At 32.9% G+C, this 22,314-nt stretch overlaps 2 protein-coding genes and 1 long non-coding RNA gene across 10 annotated transcripts; 1 reads left to right on the top strand and 2 right to left on the bottom strand.

Moving 5' to 3' along the window:
• Positions 1-12,443: 12,443 nt before the first annotated feature.
• On the top strand, positions 12,444-13,897 carry LOC140667109 (uncharacterized). Its single transcript, XM_072894798.1, has 3 exons — positions 12,444-12,733; positions 13,051-13,224; positions 13,330-13,897. Exons 1-3 carry the CDS (start codon positions 12,529-12,531, stop codon positions 13,494-13,496), a joined length of 546 nt encoding a protein of 181 aa, XP_072750899.1. The 5' UTR covers positions 12,444-12,528; the 3' UTR covers positions 13,497-13,897.
• A 1,068-nt stretch (positions 13,898-14,965) lies between these two features.
• On the bottom strand, positions 14,966-16,831 carry LOC140667111 (uncharacterized). Of its 4 annotated transcripts, none has more exons than XR_012046942.1 (5): positions 16,606-16,693; positions 16,089-16,521; positions 15,741-15,954; positions 15,566-15,669; positions 14,967-15,492 (listed from the first exon to the last, which is right to left on the bottom strand). It is a non-coding gene; the product is annotated as an uncharacterized lncRNA (long non-coding RNA). The 4 variants fall into 4 exon arrangements; XR_012046943.1 differs by having other exon boundaries at positions 16,094-16,521; XR_012046941.1 differs by lacking the exon at positions 16,606-16,693 and adding an exon at positions 16,703-16,831 and having other exon boundaries at positions 14,966-15,492; positions 15,741-16,521.
• Positions 16,832-17,909: 1,078 nt separating this feature from the next.
• Positions 17,910-22,032, bottom strand: LOC140667107 (uncharacterized). Of its 5 annotated transcripts, none has more exons than XR_012046939.1 (5): positions 21,685-22,032; positions 21,043-21,581; positions 20,584-20,906; positions 19,318-19,934; positions 17,910-18,605 (listed from the first exon to the last, which is right to left on the bottom strand). XR_012046939.1 is itself a non-coding variant. In XM_072894795.1 (5 exons), exons 3-5 carry the CDS (start codon positions 21,347-21,349, stop codon positions 19,632-19,634), a joined length of 933 nt encoding a protein of 310 aa, XP_072750896.1. In that variant the 5' UTR covers positions 21,350-21,371; positions 21,470-21,581; positions 21,685-22,032; the 3' UTR covers positions 17,910-19,631. The 5 variants fall into 5 exon arrangements, 4 of the variants coding, with proteins under 4 accessions (XP_072750896.1, XP_072750895.1, XP_072750897.1 ...); XM_072894795.1 differs by having other exon boundaries at positions 17,910-19,934; positions 21,043-21,371; positions 21,470-21,581; XM_072894794.1 differs by having other exon boundaries at positions 17,910-19,934.
• Between the last annotated feature and the right edge of the window lie 282 nt (positions 22,033-22,314).

The raw sequence follows: 22,314 nt of genomic DNA, 5'->3' as shown, positions 1-22,314 counted from the left end.
GACACCCGTCGTTTACCTGTTTGCTAACCTGCAGCTCGCTCGACCGAGTCACTCGTCGATAAGACTTTTGACATCGGAACAGTTCCTGTTACGCCCTTCCTCTGACCCATCCTTTCTACGGGCCTGGACGTAACATATATTTATAATATATTTATATTTATATTTATGCGCTTTTATTTTTTACAGTGTTACCAATATCGGTACTACCACATCCCACTTGGTGATGTAAGTAATTTTTATTATGATTATTATACGCTTTTTTTATTTATAATATATTTATGTTTTTTCTTTTACAGGAATATCTATGTTACCACAACCTCATCCCGGGGTATATCAACATCGCGCACATAAAAGAGGTGCGTCGGTGGCGGACCTTCAACCGCGAATATGTGGAATATGAGGATTTGTGGGGCGATGGCCCCCGTGCTCGCCTCTTAGACGGGTTCTTCCCTTACCTGTACGTGGACATTTTCTGTCTCCGCAGGCTGTTCGGAGAGAAGCCCCTCGTACTGTAAGTATCTCTATATAATACGCTCAAATTTTAGATATTTTTTTAAGGTACTAATAAAAATGTTCATTTTTCTGTTACAGAAGCAGCCGTCACGAGTTCCCCCTCCGCCTCTCTCCGACTAATTTTTAATTTTTTCTTTTTTATATATTATAATTTTATATTTTAAATTTTATATATATATATATTATATTTTATATCTTTTTATATTTTATCTTTTTATATTTTATATTATATTTTAGACTTTTTATATCTTTTTATATTTTATATTATATTTTATATCTTTTTATATTTCTATATTATATTTTACATTTTTATATTTTATCTTTTATATTTTTTAAAACGCGCACACACACACGCACGCACGCACGCACGCACGCACGCACACACACTATATGTATACACATACACATTTTTTATGATTAAAAATTTTATTAATGTTAAAATACGTGTATTGAGTTTTGCGCCTTCTTCGTCAATCCCATCCTTCTTCCTCCTCCACTTAGTATTAATTAGAAAATATTTAATATATAAAAATAAGATATAATAATAATAATAATATATGTAATAATATAAAAAAAAATTTAATGTGCGTTCTCGCGTACGCCTTAGCCTCCGTCTTATCGCGCTCCCGCTATCCTTTCCCCTCATCCTCCTTCTTTTTCTCTCACACTATCTTCCTATTGTAATCTTCTCCTTTTCCCACCACATCATGCTCTCATTGTCCTACGCTATGTACAATGCACCTAGCGCTCTCCTTATCCTATCCTATACCAAGCGTCTCCGTCTACCGCGTTGCGAACGCCTATCGCTCTGTCTCCGTCTACCGCGTTGCGAACGCCTATCGCGCCGTCTCTCTCTACCGCGTTGCGAACGTCTATCGCGCTGTCTCTCTCTATCCATCTCCCTACTCGCGGACCCATCGGTTACGCCGCGGACCTCTTCCCCTCCCTGCATATCTCTCGTCAACGACCGTGTCGCGGACCTCTCTCTCCTCTCCGCAAACCCCTCGCTTATCGACCGCGTCGCGGACCTCTCCTCTCCGCGTACCCCTCGTCAACAAACCGCGCCGCGGATCTCTTCCCCTCCCCGCGTACCCCTCGTTTACAAACCGCGTCGCGGACCTGCGTGACATCATCCCCCCCGCGCCCGCGGTTTCCTCACCCCTCCCCCACTCTCCTCTCGAGCACCAGGGTTAGAACCCTCATATACACACTACTGATGTCTAATAAAAATAATTTCAGTCTAGTACACTTTCGTGCATATGTATCATACGAAATCGAGGATAAATAAGTAAAAAAGAGCAATAGATTAGTACACCAGCAGATTGACTGGTGTCGCGATAGTCAGAGCTATAATCTTTTTCTGTGACAAGGAAACACAATAGTACTATCCTTGTCTGTTTCATGCGTTCAGAGTAACAAACATACACGCCGGTGGTGCCGAACCGGCTCATGGCCCGTATGACGCACACACAAGCGTGAGCCGTTTACATATGAGCTTGGCACATGCGCGGCGCCACATATACACGACTCGCGCTTGTGTGTGCGTCATACGGAAAGTGAGCCATGCATCTGATTCGGCATCACTGATGCATGCTCTAATATCGTTTAGTGTAGTTTTGTGTAGTGAAGTTATTTGTGTAGTGTTAGTTATTTGTCTCTAAAAATGGGTCAACAGTACGATTGGAAACATTTGTCTCTCTGTCAACGTAGAGTTTCCTTCAAGAAAGGCTGGATGAAAAGGTTAGTATTTTCATTTATATAAAAGGAATTGTTTTAATGTTGTTATGTCATATGTTGTTTATTATATTGTTACCCAATTATGTTATGGCATATCGTTTTCGAATGAAAGATTTCATTACTCAAAGGGCGACCTTATTTTCCAATAAATTTATATTTTTTGTCAAAAATGAATTTTGATTCATAAGTTATATATAAATAATATATACATATAAAATATAACAATATATAATATTATTTAAATAATATAATATATATAGAAAGAGTTACGATGTCCCATTTGACACTTTCACTTTTATAAAGCACATACTTTATTCTCTAATAATCAAATTATCAAAATAATAAAATAATATTATAATGTTCTTGAAATTGTCCATTGATTTAAAAATTCAAATATTTCTATTAACACAAGACGGATTTTTGACGTCATTAATCACACTTTTTGAGTGATGACTCGCATCATTTGAAAACGATAATATTTGATAATTTGGCTTCCATAAAGTCCATTAAAACATTAGTATTATGAAAATTATTCTACATTTTTTTTCAAATTATATCTTTAAAACAATTTCTAAATAAAAAATATAAATAGTACATAAAATTTATTATTAAAATGCGGTTTGCATGTACGCATTTGTTAAAAAATAACCCCAGAGACGATTTATTCGTAAGCTGGTTGTAATATTTCGTACTAGATGCGGTTTGCATGTGCGCACTGGTTAAAAAATTATCCCAGAAGCGATTTAGTCGAAATCTGGTTGCAATATTTTATGCTAGATGCGGTTTGCAAGGCGCACTGGTTAAAAAATTATCCCAGAGGCGATTTAGTCGTAATCTGGTTGCAATATTTCGTACTAGATGCGGTTTGCATGTGCGCTTTAGTTAAAAAATAATCCCAGAGGTGATTTATTCGTGAGCTGGTTATAATATTTCGTACCAGATGTGGTTTGCATGTGCGCACTGGTTAAAAAATTATCCCAGAGGCGATTTAATCGTAATCTGGTTGCAATATTTTATGCCAGATGCGGTTTGCATGTGCGCTTTAGTTAAAAAATAATCCCAGAGGTGATTTATTCGTGAGCTGGTTATAATATTTCGTACCAGATGTGGTTTGCATGTGCGCACTGGTTAAAAAATTATCCCAGAGGCGATTTAGTCGTAATCTGGTTGCAATATTTTATGCCAGATGCGATTTGCAAGGCGCACTGGTTAAAAAATTATCCCAGAGGCGATTTATTCGTAAGCTGGTTGTAATATTTCGTACCAGATGCGGTTTGCATGTGACATTTTGCGCTGCAATTGTAAAGAACATTTTATTTCCTCTCTCTATCGATACCGCGGCTATGAAATATACTTGCGAGAGGAAAAAATAGCAAAAAAGGAATTGGACAAAAAAAAAAAAAAGAAAAAGGAGAATAAACTTGCGGATTATTCATTAATGTTAAAAATCCATGCTTGGGTGCTTCTCCTGATGGGATAAGATAAAGATGCTCATAGATAAAGATGGCCTGGTAGAAATAAAATGTCCTCTATCAGCTGAACATTTAACAGCGGAAGAGGCTATAAAGACGCTGCCTCAATTAAAAAGATTTTTGATAAGAAAAATCTAGATAAGATGAATCCAAAACATCGATTTTTCTATCAAGTTCAAGGCCAGTTAAGTGTAACGCAGCGAGAATATTGTATTTTCACTGTGTGGATGCCAAGAAGCTTAAAAATAGCACGTGCTAATAGGGACAATGTATTTTGAAATACTCAAATGCTGCCCTTTTTAACACGTTTCTATTATGATTGCTTGCTGCCCGAAATCTTGGATAGTCGACATAATCTCGAAAATGGTCATTTGGATCGCAAAATTGTTTAAATGAAAGTTGTAGAGCACTAAATTGCAAATAAATTGCGTTTTTTTTATTCCTATGCGATCAATATTTGCGGAGATACGAATATTTAAAAATTTTTTGAGTACGCTGTTTGTGGCTAAAACTACAATTTTCGTGTGAAAAAGTCGATTATAACTCAAAAAGTACTGTTCGTACGCATATAGCATGTATTATAAAAGTAATAGGGAATAAAATTTTGAAACTTTTTATGTATATTTAAATTCATTTTGGTAATGAGTGTATGAGATAAAGGCAAAAAAGTTGCAAAATTTGTATTTTGAAAGGTATTTTGCAAAATAGCTCACTTTCGGTTAGCTGTAGGTAATAATAACATTTACATTAATTAAAGACAATTAAATTATCTTTAAAATGAGCCGTGGCAGACCCTTCTACGATAAGTCGTTTATGAGTTATAGGTGTTTAAAGATAAAGGCCAATATACATTTTTATTAAAAATTATATTGCAAAAACGTATGCGTAACAATTTTTTAAAAATTAGTTTTAACCTATTTTTATTAGTTCATATACATATGAAAATGGTCCAGCTGCGTAAGTCCATCACGAGATGTGTTTTACTAAAAAAACAGACATTGGAGAAATGCTGTATTTCGGATAAATTATGCCAATTTAGATCCTGTGCATTTTCTTCGTAAAGTTGACAGAAATTTTGTTGAAGGTAACAAAATTTCCTACAATTTAGGTCCTGTGCATTTTCTTCGTAAAGTTGACAGAAATTTTGTTGAAGGTATCAAAATTTCCTACAATTTAGGTCCTGTGCATTTTCTTCGTAAAGTTGACAGAAATGAAGATATAGACAAGAAAAGGAATAAAAATGCAATTTTGGCATAATTTATCCGAAATACAACATTTCTCCAATGTCTGTTTTTTTAGTAAAATACATCTCGTGATGGACTTACCAGCTGGACCATTTTCATATGTATATGAACTAATAAAAATAGGTTAAAATTAATTTTTAAAAAATTGTTACGCATACGTTTTTGCACTATAACTGTAATTTTTAATAAAAAGGTATATTGGCCTTTATCTTTAAACACCTATAACTCATAAACGATTTATCGTAGAAGGGTCTGCCATGGCTCATATTAAAGATAATTTAATTGTCTTTAATTAATGTATATGTTATTATAGCCTACAGTCAACTGGAAGTGAGATATTTTGCAAAATATCTTTCAAAATTCAAATTTTGCAACTTTCTTGCCTTTATCTCATACACTCATTACCAAAATGAATTTAAATATACATGAAAAGTTTCAAAATTTTATTTCCTATTACTTTTATAATACATGCTATATGCGTACGAACAGTACTTTTTGAGTTATAATCGACTTTTTCACACGAAAATTGTAGTTTTAGCCACAAACAGCGTACTCAAAAAATTTTTAAATATTCGTATCTCCGCAAATATTGATCGCATAGGAATAAAAAAAACGCAATTTATTTGCAATTTAGTGCTCTACAACTTTCATTTAAACAATTTTGCGATCCAAATGACCATTTTCGAGATATTAATGAAAAATGCACGACGCGTGGGCGCGTCGCCAAATGACCCATATTTTAAAAAATTCTATCTCGGCTTCTATTGGTCGTACGGAGTTCTATAAAAAACCAAATTGTGCGGAATTTTATTAACTACAATTTTGATATTCATGTTTTTGTTCGTAAACTTGATACTTTTCGAATTATTTACGAAAAACCGTTTTTTTGAACCTTTTTGTCACCACTGTGAGTTTTCCGTAGCTTCCACGCATGGGGATTTTTGATATATCAAAAAGCACCCCAAAACACACCTCCACGAAATTGCAGCATTTGTTCAATTATTTTTTCCAAATCGTGAAATATCGAGCAATTTTACTGGACTATAAAAGGAATAACCTGTTTATCGAGAAATTCTTTATATCTCGCTATATCATCTTCAGTTAGTTCTTCTTTATTTTGTGAATAACTAACAATGATGCAATCGTCATCTTGTTCCGCATTTGTCAGAACAGTAACAGTAGTATTAGTTGCTTTCATTGGAAAAATATTGGATTTGCAACATTGACTTTCTTTGATAATATTTTCGTCTAAATTATATTGTCGATGACTTTTTCGACCAATAAATTTTGGACTGCTTCTTGAGCTCATATTATATATTTAGGATTTCTAATAGGCATATGTCTATTATGTCGACTATCCAAGATTTCGGGCAGCATGCAATCATAATAGAAACGTGTTAAAAAGGGCAGCATTTGAGTATTTCAAAATACATTGTCCCTATTAGCACGTGCTATTTTTAAGCTTCTTGGCATCCACAAAGTGAAAATACAATATTCTCGCTGCGATACACTTAACTGGCCTTGAACTTGATAAAAAAATCGATGTTTTGGATTCATCTTATCTAGATTTTTCTTATCAAAAACGCTTTTTAATTGAGGCAGCGTCTTCATAGCCTCTTTTGCTGTTAAATGTTCAGCTGATAGAGGACATTTTATTTCTACCAGGCCATCTTTATCTATGAGCCCATCAGGAGAAGCACCCAAGCATGGATTTTTAACATTAATGAATAATCCGCAAGTTTTAATCTCCTTTTTCTTTTTTTTTTGTCCAATTCTTTTTTTGCAATTTTTTCCTCTCGCAAGTATATTTCATAGCCGCGGTATTGATAGAGGGAGGGAACAAAATGTTCTTTACAATTGCAGCGCAAAATGTCACATGCAAACCGCATCTGGTATGAAATATTACAACCAGCTCACGAATAAATCGCCTCTGGGATTATTTTTTAACTAATGCGCACATGCAAACCGCATCTAGTACGAAATATTACAACCAGCTTACGAATAAATCGCCTCTGGAATAATTTTTTTACCAGTGCGCACATGCAAATCACATCTGGCATAAAATGCAACCAGCTCACGAATAAATTGCCTCTAGGATAATTTTTTAACCAGTGCGCCGTGCAAACCGCATCTGGCATAAAATATTGCAATCAGATTACAACTAAATCGCCTCTGGGATAATTTTTTAACCAGTGCGCACATACAAACCACATCTGGTACAAAATATTATAACCAGCTATCGAATAAATCGCATCTGAGATTATTTTTTAACTAATGCGCACATGCAAACCACATCTAGTACGAAATATTACAACCAGCTCACGAATAAATCGCCTCTGGGATAATTTTTTTACCAGTGCGCACATGCAAATCACATCTGGCATAAAATGCAACCAGCTCACGAATAAATCGCCTCTAGGATAATTTTTTAACCAGTGCGCCGTGCAAACCGCATCTGGCATAAAATATTGCAATCAGATTACGACTAAATCGCCTCTGGGATAATTTTTTTACCAGTGCGCACATGCAAACCACATCTGGTATGAAATATTATAACCAGCTCACGAATAAATCGCTTCTGGGATTATTTTTTAACTAAAGCGCACATGCAAACCGCATCTAGTACGAAATATTACAATCAGCTCACGAATAAATCGCCTCTGGGATAATTTTTTAACCAGTGCGCCTTGCAAACCGCATCTAGCATAAAATATTGCAACCAGATTACGACTAAATCGCTTCTGGGATAATTTTTTAACCAGTGCGCACATGCAAACCGCATCTAGTACGAAATATTACAACCAGCTTACGAATAAATCGTCTCTGGGGTTATTTTTTAACAAATGCGTACATGCAAACCGCATTTTAATAATAAACTTTATGTACTATTTATATTTTTTATTTAGAAATCGTTTTAAAGATATAATTTGAAAAAATGTAGAACAATTTTCATAATACTAATGTTTTAATGGACTTTATGGAAGCCAAATTATCAAATATTATCGTTTTCAAATGATACAAGTCATCACTCAAAAAGTGTGATTAATGACGTCAAAAATCCGTCTTGTGTTAATAGAAATATTTCAATTTTTAAATCAATGGACAATTTCAAGAACATTATAATATTATTTTATTATTTTGATAATTTGATTATTAGAGAATAAAGTATGTGCTTTATAAAAGTGAAAGTGTCAAATGGGACATCGTAACTCTTTCTATATATATTATATTATTTAAATAATATTATATATTGTTATATTTTATATGTACATATTATTTATATATAACTTATAAATCAAAATTCATTTTTGACAAAAAATATAAATTTATTGGAAAATAAGATCGCTCTTTGAGTAATGAAATCTTTCATTCGAAAACGATATGCCATAACATAATTGGGTAACAATATAATAAACAACATATGACATAACAACATTAAAACAATTCCTTTTATATAAATGAAAATACTAACCTTTTCATCCAGCCTTTCTTGAAGGAAACTCTACGTTGACAGAGAGACAAATGTTTCCAATCGTACTGTTGACCCATTTTTAGAGACAAATAACTAACACTACACAAATAACTTCACTACACAAAACTACACTAAACGATATTAGAGCATGCATCAGTGATGCCGAATCAGATGCATGGCTCACTTTCCGTATGACGCACACACAAGCGCGAGTCGTGTATATGTGGCGCCGCGCATGTGCCAAGCTCACATGTAAACGGCTCACGCTTGTGTGTGCGTCATACGGGCCATGAGCCGGTTCGGCACCACCGGCGTGTATATTTGTTACTCTGAACGCATGAAACAGACAAGGATAGTACTATTGTCTTTCCTTGTCACAGAAAAAGATTATAGCTCTGACTATCGCGACACCAGTCAATCTGCTGGTGCACTAATCTATTGCTCTTTTTTACCTATTTATCCTCGATTTTGTATGATACATATGCACGAAAGTGTACTAGACCGAAATTATTTTTATTAGACATCAAATTCATTTCTACAAGTTTACATATATTCTGTCATGCATTTCCTTACACAAAGTGAACTTATTTTGTACGTGCAAATTGCAAAACTTTTATATTAATAAATATAGTTACGACTTGACGCTACCAATCGATAATATAAAACTGTAATTTCTTATTTTCCTCATTTTTAACTGAAAATTATACTACTTCGTCGATCGTTGCTGTATATACTTTAATCATGGAGAGGCATTTTTCATTCTGTACAACCAATAAAATAATTTTGGTCTAGTATTAAACAATCGTTTTGATCGGTAAGGTAGGAGGGTACGACATCCCCTTACGTCTTACGGTTAAGTTTTTTATGTGCCCAGGCCTTTAAACAGTTATTGGTCTAGCTTCCACCGACTACTTAATCTGGTTTCAATTTGGAGCAAAATAAGATTGAAATCGATGGAAACTCGCCTAATTGCACTGAATACGCTCTTAGGTCTGAATTCATAGTTATTTGTCAAATCTTAAGACTTGAGAATTTCTTAAATTTATCCTAATACAATCATTTCATTGATTGAATAGAATAGCTCAACCAATGAAGTGGTCGTATTAGGATAGATTTAAGAAATTCTAAAGTTTTGAGATCATAAAGATATTAGATATAGAGCACGGGAGGGGGCTGAGAACGCGATAGCGAAATAGAAAGAGAACGCGCGTTATAAAAATATTACTCTTGTTATTCTGTGAGCAAAGGAGAGAGGCACTCGTATCAGCTTGCACATGCGCGATAGACAAGGACAGCAGGGGCCCATATCAGAGAGAAGCCTGAGAGGCGCCATGAAGCCGTTTTTGAAGGAACCCATTACTACCGCCGTACAGTGGCGCTAACTGGATCGATTTTAGAGCCTGTGGAACTACGTAGCTGGATCGACTTTCCAGCGGTTCGCGTCCGTACTAGATCCACAAATTATGGTTCGTGTCCGTGCTAGATCCATAATTGTGGATCTCTAAAGTACGAAACATATATATTCATTAATATTTTATTACATATTATTAACTGCAACTGCGCGTGATCTTTTTTCACTTTAATATATATTATGAAGTAACATATATACGTGTATATACAGGGTGGACCATTTTAATCCATCCAGTCGAATATCTCAAAAACCAAGCCCAAGAGAGAAAAATGTTTCAGACAAAAGTTGTATGGTTTCGAGGGGGGGATAAGATGGTACCATTGGTTTGAGCTTGAAAAGTCATTTGAAGGTCACGTGAAGGTCACTTCAAGTTTTTTAAATGGAATACCCTATATATTTTTACATATTCTTGTAGCTCATCTCGAGAGCTTTCCAAACCACTTATGACAAAGTATTTTTTATTAAGTATTTTTTAAGTTATAAGGCTTCAAAATTGCAGTATTTTGACATAAAATACAAGATATCTCGTAAAATATTCATTTTTTGATTATCTTACTCTAATACTTTTATGCACAGAATAATGAGACAAATCAATTGGTGTAAAGAAAACACATAATTATGTTAAAGTAAAAATGTGTAACTGTTAGTTGCAAATTCAGATTTTTATGTATATACATATATACAGGGTGTCCGGTAATAACCGCCTCACCGCTCATGTACAGGTAGAGCAGGTCAAACTGAGTAGAAAAGTCCTCTACCATTTTTCGATTTTCGAAATAATGATCGAGAAATTAATTAAAAAAGATCGGCGAATCCACGCGAGTAAAGCGCGCGCGGCGAGAAGGCCGTCCCACCGCTACGCGGTTACTAGGTGCGCTACTCATACGCATCCATTTTCAGTCGTAGACCGCTGCTCCTATCATTCAATGAGCGCCTAGTAACCGCATAGCAGTAGGATGGGCCTTCTCGCCGCGCGCTTGCACTCGCCCAGATTTGTCAATCTTTGGTAATTAATTTTGCGATAATTATTTCGAAAATCGCAAAATGGTAGAGGACTTTTTTACTCAGTTTGACCTGCTCTACCTGTATATGAGCGGTGAGGCGGTTATTACCGGACACCCTGTATATATAGATATACAGGGTGTCCCAGAACAACCTTCCGTCCGTAAAATGACGTATTTCTGACACAATTCTAAGACAATTTTTCCTTTACCAAAATTTTATTTGAAGCTTAGTTTTTGAGTTATAAGTAAAAATAGTTAGCAAATTACACGTCGAGTACAAAAGGCAGATAGGAACGGCGCAGCACACCGCGAGCGCGGGCGCAGCTGACCGTTCGACGAGTGATTACCGCCGCATGAGTCGCTAACTATTTTATCTTATAACATAAAATTATGCTTTAAATAAAATTTTGGTAAAGAAGAAAATGTCTTATAATTACGTCAGGAATAAGTGTTCCTTAAAATAACGTTGGACGCTGCGATCAGCTGATTGCTACACGCGATGTGTCTCTCAGCTGAGCCGGAAAATCAATATATCGATCAGTCTAAAGTCGTTGACGACAATATCGATGACAATCAAAGGAGCGTCGCCGTCGCGGAGGCGGTTATTTCTCTCTCTCTCTTTCTTTCACTCACTCTGTTCCTTCCTTTTACGCACACACTCAGACATACACACATCGCGTGTATGCTGAGTAAGCAATCAGCTGATCGCAGCGTCCGACGGCCGGCGATTCGGAACAACTTTTGGTCATTAAAGTAATGTTATTTTAAGGAACACGCATTCCTGACGTAATTATAAGACATTTTCTTCTTTACCAAAATTTTATTTAAAGCATAATTTTATGCTATAAGATAAAATAGTTAGCGACTCATGCGGCGGTAATCACCCGTCGGACGGTCACCTGCGCCCGCGGTGCGCCGCGCCGCTCCTGCCTGCTTTCTATACTCGACGCGTGATTTGCTAATTATTTTTGCTTATAACACAAAAACTACGCTTCAAATCAAATTTTTGTAAAGGAAAAATTGTCTTAGAATTGTGTCAGAAATTCGTCATTTTACGGACGGAAGGTTGTTCTGGGACACCCTGTATACACGTATATATGTTACTTCATAATATATGTTAAAGTGAAAAAAGATCATGTGCAGTTGCAGTTAATAATATGTAATAAAATATTAATGAATGTATATGTTTCGTACTTTAGAGATCTACAATTGTGGATCTAGCACGGACGCGAACCGCTGGAAAGTCGATCCAGTTACGTAGTTCCACCGGCTCTAAAATCGATCCAGTTAGCGCCACTGTACGGCGGTGAGAATGGGTTCCCTCAAAAACGGCTTCATGGCGCCTCTCAGGCTTCTCTCTGATAATACTAGACTGCTAACTCCTTATGAACTACGTTTACACGGCCCGATTTAAGCCGAAGTTATAACATCGATGTTATAACTACTGACGTTAGATGCCGTATAAACGCTCTTTTATGATGAAGTTATTACATCGATGTAATAACTCAAAGTCATTTGGTGAAGAGGTTACTACATCGACGTAAAAAGGAACGGTCGCAGAGTAATGATGGCAATAATGCCAACCATATAAAAATTAAACATTAACTCTCCATTACGGAGTTGGTTATTCTGTATTCCATACTATAGTACAGAAGGCAAAGAAAAAGTAAAAAAAATGGAAATAAAAAAGCGTGAAGGTTGGGAAATCGAAGAAACTCAATATTTTTTCAAATTGATGAGAGAACGGCAAGTGATGAAAAGTTTAGATGGAAAAAGGTTTCGAGCAGATGAAATTTTTAAATATTTAGAATCGCCCATGAAAGATAAAGATTATATCAAGACGTCAAAGCAAATGCAGACTAGATTTAGAACTTTGAGGCGTAAGTAAAAATATATTTTATGCGAAGTAAATATATGTAACGTTAATAATGCTTTTGATTTATTGAATGATAATTATAAAGAATCTTTGAATACTTGAACATTTTAAATTCTGCGAGTCTTGCAACGTTACGATGAATAATGATTGTACGAGAATAGGCTTTTTATTTCAATTTGTAGATATTTCTTTACAGTAATAGTTTGTTGAACACTTGCAGCTGTTGCTCTCACCGAAACTGGACTTTTTAAACTTAGTAATACTTTAGGAAAAGAGCTTGAAAACTTAGTTTCATATTGTAACGTTACTTGCAATTTTCAGTTCAATATAACAAAATCCGAAGACAAATGGGAAAAAGTGGATCTGGTAACTGCATGTCTTCATTTCCATATACTGAAGAAATGAGCCAACTTTTGGATTTCCGTCCCATTGCTATAGGGGATGTTGTAGACAGCATACCATTACAAGATTTCCCTGAGAGCAATAATAATAGTTGTAAGTGATTTTCTTACAAATGTAATTTTATGAAGTGTAGTAGATAAGAATCTATATAATGACAGTATATATTTAAGATAATATAAACAAATTATTCTATACTAGATTCAAGCAACAGCATCTATGAAGATGAACCAGATCCACGAGACGGCGCAATCCCAGGATGTTCGTCGACATCGGACAATTCGACAACAGACTGCCTGTTACAAGAAGATTCGTCAAGTGAATCGAATACCGTAAATCTAGTACAGTTAATAGTGCTATTCCAGTAAAAAAGAAACGTAAACTGAGCAGATCAAATGAAGCTATTACCTTGAGATACGCGGACAAATTAAAGGAAAAATGAAGAAATTCAAAGTAAGATTATGACAGAGAATCGATGCTTCATTGAACGGTTAATGGAATCTGAAAAAAAAATAGAAAAAGAAATAGTTAATAATATGCTTGAAAGCCAAAGAAGTATATTAAAAGAAACAACTAATCAATTATTAAATGGCTTGCAAAACATTTTTGCTTCTAAGAGCTCAACTGTTTACCCGGCTCAACTGTCCACAATTTCAGTTCCTACAGTCAATCCAATCTCTCAAAGTCTCTTTGTAATGTCCTTAGTTCATCATTCCCCTTCATTTTCATCATCTAATCTTGATTCGCAAGCCTTTCGTTTTTCAAGTCTTTTCCCTAAAGTATTATTAAATATGAAAAGTCCAGCTCCGGAGAGAGCCACAGCTGCAAGTGTTCAACAAACTATTACTGTAAAGAAATATCCACAAGCTGAAAATGAAAAATCTATTCCCGTACAATCACTACTCAACGTAACGTTGCAAGACTCGCCGAATTTAAAATGTTCAAAAACTCAGGATTTCTTACAATTTCAAGACATTAAGGATTCTGATCAAATTTGAAAATCATTTAGTGCCATCAAACTGTATTTGTATCACTTCATTTCCGTGAACAAAGTGCAATTACTAATTTAACTTAAGTATTAAATAGTATTTAAATAGTATTTTAAATAGTACTTTAAATAGTATTCTTTAATGTGCAATTAAAATGAATACATTATTATTGATTAAAAGCTAAAAGCTAAAAAAAGTTAAAAGCTAATATTTGGTTAAAATTTTAAAGATTTTTACTTACTTATTTTTATTATTATTATTATTATTATTATGGATCTATAAAATATTTTGTTTTTATTTATCGCAGTTAATTCAAATGTCATTCCTGCATAAACTGACATTCATATCTTTTTGTGATGCTTAAAAATTATTTTGTTATCTCATTATCTTTCTTTTTTTGCGATATATTTTAAGTTGTATTGACTGTACTGTGAATTTGATAGGATTATAGATAATAAGTTGTGATTGTACTGTGATTATCATAGATATATATATATATATATATATATATATATATATATATATATATATATATAATAATTGTACTGATTGTATTATGTGATTACTATAATAAAAATAAATAAAAAAAAGTAAATTATAAATTAATTTAAAAATTACAAATGAAAATTATTTTATAAATTATAAATTACTTTAAATACCGATAATCACATATGAATAACATTGTACAATTTTTTAATAATTATTTTATTATATTATAATTTGTGCTATAAGATAGGCAGCGAAAAAATAACTCATGAAGTGTACAAAATTTTTTTATATTATATAAAAATTAAATAAGTAATACAAGTATTTACATATAGTTATTATTAGTTATATTATCAATTATACATTATTAGTTATTATTAGTTATTTACATTTTATTATACAAGTTATTTTTATATATATTATATTATTTATGTTATAAATGTTCTTCGGAGCTCAAAATTTTCATTTAAATAGTTTTTTAGGGTATCCCTTATCTGACTGGCAACAAAGTTATCTAAGTTTCGAGTTCTTGTTAGTTCTGGTTGCTGAATTTCGGTTTGTACATCTGTTACTGCATGTTCGCAGATAAAAATGTTTCGTTTCGCGTCTCGACTATATTATGTAAAATGCAGGCAGCTGATATTATATGTGGTACATAAGTATAATGTACGTCAATTCGTTTAAGTAATCGTCGCCATCGAGCTTTCAGTCTTCCAAAAGCTATTTCAACACATACACAGGCAGAATTCAGATATACATTGAAGGATTCTTCCTCAGGAGTGAGACGAGCACTTTTAGTGTATCCTTTGATGAGCCATTCCAGTAACGGATAAGCAGGATCTTCTATTATAAGATAAGGCACTGACACATTTAATACCGTTTTCGTTTCCTGAAATATAAGTTTTACGTAAATTTTATGAAATTATAATATCAACTTTAGTAAGGAATGAAACATTTGTTACCAATTTTGGGAATTAATAAATTATAGTTTTTGTACAATTTTGAAGTTTGAAAAACCGCAGCATCATGACATGATCCTGGTGAACCACAATAAATATTACGAAACCTGAAAAATAATAGCGTTAATCAATCATTCTATTAAAGACAAAAATAGTGAGATGATATACTTGCACATACCTATAGTTGTTATCTACAATCGCTTGCAATATCATAGAGGGCCATCCTTTTCTATTAATATAGTCTCTGTATCCATCGCTAGGAGGAAGAATAGGAATATATGTTCCATCAATTGCTCCAATTAATTGTGGAACATGCGTTTTTTTCTCAAAAGCCGCAGCTATTTCATGGCACTCATCATTGCCAGGCATGGTTATCCACGAACTCATTAGTTCTGCATTAATTGCATCAATTACTTTATGAATACACTTCCACACAGTTGCCTTATGAATCCCAAAATTATTTCTGACTATGCGATATTCACAGCAGCTAGATAAGAAATACAGACAAACAGTCACAAATACAGACCTAACCTGCTTTTCCACCGATACTGGTTCTTGGGTTCCTATCTGGTTTAAATTTGGAGCGAGTTTTTCTCGTAATTGATCACATAACCAGAGAAAAGTTGCTTTTGTCATCCGAAATGTTTCTACCCAGTTTTCCTTAAAATGACCATTAACAATTCGATGCTACCAATCAAAACTTCGTTCTTTCATCCATATTTCTTTTTCTCGTGAAAATTATAATATAGGTCCGAGGTCAAGCAAATGATTTGGTGGCGTTGAATTCAACAAGTGTTGTAATATAATTTCTTTCAGATGTCTTCGCCGTTTAATCAAATTATTTCGGACATGTAATGTACATTGCACGATCATGTTTTCTACAGTTGTCAAATACACGGCAACAAACGAGTGAATGCTTTCCATCCTCTCCCCGATTAATTGTTTCCAAAATTGATAACCTAAAATTTTAATTTCACTTGTTAGTTATATTACATTTTACTAGACAAATAAATATTTAATGATTTCCAAATTCATAATGTAACCTAAAAGTTCACTTCGTTTACAAACATTCTTTTCAATTCAGATTCTTTTACATTTAGATCACAATCTTACTACAAGCAAGCATTTAATTTTTCGTACTTTTATATTGGTACTCATGGATATCCTTGACTCATTTCACTCGAAAGTTATTAAGCCTGAACGTGTAAACGCAACTCATCTTAAGTAGGAGTTATAACATCAGCGTTACTAAGTCGAAGTTGGAAGCCATGTAAACGTAGTCTATGACATTCCTTTCTGCGCATGCGCTGTGAAGGCGCGTGTTGCACGCATACATATACATACTAAGTATGATAAACAAGCTTATATAAAAGATATAAAATAACTGCACATTTGTATCTCATAATTTAATATTTATATTTCTTACTTTTTTTACTAACACGACATGTGTTCTGACAAGAATTAAAGACCAAAAGCAGGTTAGAAGTACATGTACTGATCATAATGACGTCGGCACATGTCAGCGCATGCGCAGAAAGGATCACCTTAGCGCTAATAGTATCTCCCCGAACGCGCTCTTAGTACATAAAATTCGAGGACACTTTATGGACGTTTTCCAGCAAGCGACACAAACGACACGGTGTCTATTAGTGTGAGGAACATTCGTTGTGTCTCACTTACACTAATGGACACTGTGTTACACTCATATATGTAATACTACTATATTGCTAACACCCATAAGAGGAAAAGAGAAAAAAGATACGCTGAAAAGAGACAAGTATAGCAGGAATTTCTGCCGTGCTACGCATGCGTGACGTCTATAGAGGCGTGGTTTATTATACGCGGCTTGTTCGAGAGATATGAATAGGGGATACAAAATTTTTTATTAAGTATTATAAAACAGCAAAAAAAATTACAACTGAAGAAAACAACCTTATCACATTCTAATTAACGATATATAATATAATTTAAACCAAAATTATGAATAATTATGAATTATGAAATTTATAAGACTGAATTTTGAAAACTTGCGAAAAAAGTTTTAGAAATGTCAACATTTTTTTTAGCAGCAAGGATGTAAATATTTTAAAGGAATTATCAGAATTATTACAGTAAATTACAATCAAATGAAGATTTAAACAATGTTTTTATTTGAAAATATATTATAATGTTATAAACCTATTTAAATATATTATAATTATTACGTACTACTTATGATTAATATAATATAATTATATATTAGTTATGATTATATATTTATATATACTTATATATTATGAATTATATAATTTGTTTAATAATCAATAGTATTAAATAGTATAATATATTACTGATTATTAAACAAAATTAACTTTGTATACTTAGCGCGAAGGTAAGTATCTTTTTCAGACATTTTTTTGTTTCATCAAATAATTTTGTGTTAACATATAATTCAATTGTATATTTACATAATTGGTTTTGATGATTATCAAATATATCTTGGCTCAAAACATGTTCGTTCATAATTTTATTATCAAATGGATTGGTTATTTGATTTAATATCTTACTAATTAAAATTGTTTTAATATTTGGGCTGAACAATGTGTGGGAATACTGACGGATTATTCTTTCTAAAATTTTGCAAATTGAAATAACATCTTTTGATGGTGAAATAAATGGACCTCTATTTTTCAATTTTGACAAAAGTGGCATACTTGTACCTAGTAATTGTTTTTTGCATATGGAGCAATCTATGATGGCCATAAGCTTATGTGATATAACCCCGAAATATAAGAAACAACTTCTTCTATAAATGTTGATAATGCAAAACATGTGGAGACATAATCATGATCAAATTCTGCTGTACTTTGCAGCATATCGAAGTTACCAATCGGACATTTAAAATTTTCCTTTCTTGAAGATACGCTTAAAATCTCGACATTATCAAAAAGACAATTGCCATTTTCAAATTCCTTATGTTCATGTCTTATTAACAAACGTTTGTAAGACGTTTGAAATTGAAAAGTGTTTGGATTGTTGTTAAAACCGTTACGGCTTCTAATAGCTGAAAAAAACGTTTCTAAATAGTCTTGCGATAACTTATAAGTAAGTAAATATGTTAAGCCTAACGATTTGAATTTTTGAAAAAGAGGAAAAATATTTCTCAAGCATACAATCATACCCAAAAAGCCAGTTTTACGTTGTGTGTTCAAAATAGGCTTTCCTGTACTATCAGTCAAATTAATGATTTATTTTTCAAAGTTTTCGGCATGCGCTTTCAATCTTGAATAATTGCTATCGGTCAATGGGCAATTAAATTCTTGTTTTGAAAATTTATTTTTACAGTTAAGCATATCGGCCATATCATTAAAATTTTGACAGAATTGCGCAGTAGGAATAGATTTAGAAAATTTTTCTTGAATTTCTTTATCTGGCAATTGACTTAAGAAAATTAAAGACTTGCTAACGCTTTCACTAAGAGTTTGCATCGCTAACTTAACATTCATTTTATTATTTTTATAGTATGTGTTTCTTCGTTAATTTATTGCCCGCTCTAAGATCTTCGCTACACTGCAATTTATATGATTCTTGAATATAATACCATTTAATTTTTTCGTCGTTTTCTAAATCTGTAATCCCTAAAATTTCGCAATCTCCTAATACGTTTCTAATTAATTTAATTATATGACATAAATCTAAAAACACATAACAAGACTCTGTTGTAATCGGATTTATAAAATATGGTTTAAAACTCGTTCCATATTTGAAATTTGTACCTAGTATTTCGCACATTCCAAGATTGGTTGCTGCTCCATCAAAAGTAATAGAATACACGCAGCAATTATGTGAATGCAAAGTTTCAAGTGCTAATTTCAATACATTTGCACGTTCAAAACTGCTCAATCCTCGAACAAGGAAATACCCTATCTTCCAGCTTTCAGTTTGTGAAACTGTCATGAAAACTAGTGCATTTGTGGCCATTATTGGGTTATCATTTTTGCATGACTTGTTTCCCTCTACATCTTCAAAATTGCCTAAATCGATGCCACCATAATACTGTCCACTATATTTATTGTATATAACTTCCTGCTTAATAGACATTTCGTCGATAACAAGATTTACTATGACCTTTTTTTTGCGAAGCTCGCGTAATAATTGCTATTAATGCTTCTTTTGTAAAACCAGGTGATCCATTAATCACTTGATACCACTTTCTTATGGTTGATGAATGTGGAAGAAATTGCTTTCCCCACGTTTTTCTTATATAATTATATGCTTTAGGAGAATAAAAGTGTAACGTCAAGGCAAAGCTACGAATCTCTTCGGAATACTTTCCTATACGTTTCTTTAATAGTTTCACCAATTTATTATTTGTTGCTTGGGACATCATACTCTATATATATGGGGAAAATACAAGAAAATTGATTAATTTAACAAAATTTTAACGACTTTGAATTTTCAAATAATTGTGGCAAGATGCCACAATTATTGTGAAGAGTATTCCTGTAATTTACTATTGTATGTATTATATATATATATACACAATATACAGTAGCAAATTATAGGAATACATATATGTATTCCTGTATACAGATTCAAAAAACGACTACAAAATTAATACATTACATATATGTATTATTTATAAAAAATATGTAACTATTTTTTTCAATGATTATAATAAATTTTTCCAATGATAAAAATAAGTACCTTCAATGATAATAAGTTTTTTAATAATAATAAGAATGTATAATCTAAATTTATTATGATCCATATTTTGAGCTGTTTATTATAAATTAAATGTAATTGTTAAATGTATATAATCGTAATTTTGAGCTGTTTATCGTGAATTAAATGTATATGATCATTAAATGTATATAATCATAATAGTCGACTTAATGTATATAAATACACAAGTATAAAAACACATTTAGAAACATATTTTTAGAACTCGGAATATGGGCCTGCATAGTATTAAATATATGTGTGTAAAATGATTGGAATATAATTTAAAATAGGAAATTATATCAGTGTATATAAGTTACCGTTAATGCATCTCCTGCATCGTGGGACACCAATCCTTTAGTATTTAAATGTTTTACCATTTCTTTTAAAGAGACGATACGTTTCTTGTAACGTTTGTTGACGTCATGCAAGCGTTTCATTTTCTTTTTTCTCTCTTGATCCTTTTCTTTTATAAACTTTAAAGTTCTTCCAGCTCTTCTCGGAGTGGAAAAATCAGATAATGTAACTTCCGAGATAAAGCGTGGTTCACAAAATCGACGTTTCTTGGAACTACTATTGTAATTTTCATCAAGTTCATGAAATCGACGTTTCTTAGGAGTACTGTCAAAATTTTCATCAGAACCTAGTAGAAGTAAAACAAGTTTATAATAAAAAAAAGCATATGATTCTGGATAACTTGATTGCAAATAATTTGCTATATTGTCAATAATAAATAAATAAATAAAATAAATAAATGAATACATAAATAAATGCCTTACAATCATGATTGGTTTGATTGGAAGAAGCATCATTACCACAATCTATATGTTCTTCATTTTGAATAACAGTATTTTCTTCAATAATGTTGACACTTGTTAATGCATCTTCAAACTGAGATGAAGTGTGAAGAACTGACTTATATTTTAAAGTTATTCTTAGATTACAAGATTGATTGGCTTCATTAGAAGAATCAACATCACTATGTTTTTCGTCTTCTTCCATATGTTTTTCGTCTTGAAGAACAGATACACAGTCCATTGATGACAAAACAAGCATTAACATTTTCTGATGTTGCACTTTTGACATTGTTGTCACTTGTTAATAAAACCTGAAATTGAGGTGGATTTGGGACAGATACAGAAGGAACTGATCCAGGTTAGTTTTCAAAATTATTCTTAAATTATCATTAACTATTGATATCTTTACATCTTCAGAGGTAAAGTGAGTTGAACAAATGTAATTATTAGATACATTATCGACTTCGGTTAACCCACAAGCATCCTTCCATTTCTGACGAACACTTATATCCTTTGGAAATCTAATGTAACAAAACATAAAAAATTAAGATTTTATGATAGAAAATTTTAATTCTTATAATTTATAAGACTTATGTGTTTGAGACTTATATTTATGAGACTTACTTATGTATAGAAATGTTTTTATTTTTTGACGTCTTGCGGTTGCACAAATAACACCTTTTATACATTATTTATTATTATTGAATTATTATTATTTAGATATTACAAATAACCTAACAATCATGCTAAATACACATATACCACAGTAATTCTCTCCCCACTTTTGATCCCCACTTTCAGTTTCAGCATATGCGCACATCGCACAATATTCCTTGCTAGAGCGAGACACGAAGTATCGTCCGCACCGTAATTTTGGCTACAGTTTCTCGACTTCCGTTAGCAATATAGTAGTATTACATATATGATTACAGGCGCGTTCCGATATTCACTGCCAGTACTGAAAATCTATAATTTACGTCACGTACACTATAGATTTTCAGTACTGGCAGTGAATATCGGAACGCGCCTTACATATATGGTTACACTGTGTCGTCTGTGTCTTTTTCTGGAAAACGCCCTACATAAGCAAAATCTAGGGAGTTAGCAGTCTAGTATTATATAGAAGTCTGTGCGCTCGACGCTCATTTTCAGCGTCAAAAGACATCACGTGACCAAAAATAAAAATACCAATTCGTCAATTTTGATCACGTGATCTGTTTTGACGCCAAAAATGAGTGTCGAGCGTCAGCATGA

Source organism: Anoplolepis gracilipes, chromosome 6 (assembly GCF_047496725.1).
Source record: "Anoplolepis gracilipes chromosome 6, ASM4749672v1, whole genome shotgun sequence".
Taxonomy (NCBI): domain Eukaryota; kingdom Metazoa; phylum Arthropoda; class Insecta; order Hymenoptera; family Formicidae; genus Anoplolepis; species Anoplolepis gracilipes.
Note: the sequence above shows the minus strand (reverse complement) of the source record. Positions and strands in the feature narration are given on the sequence as shown.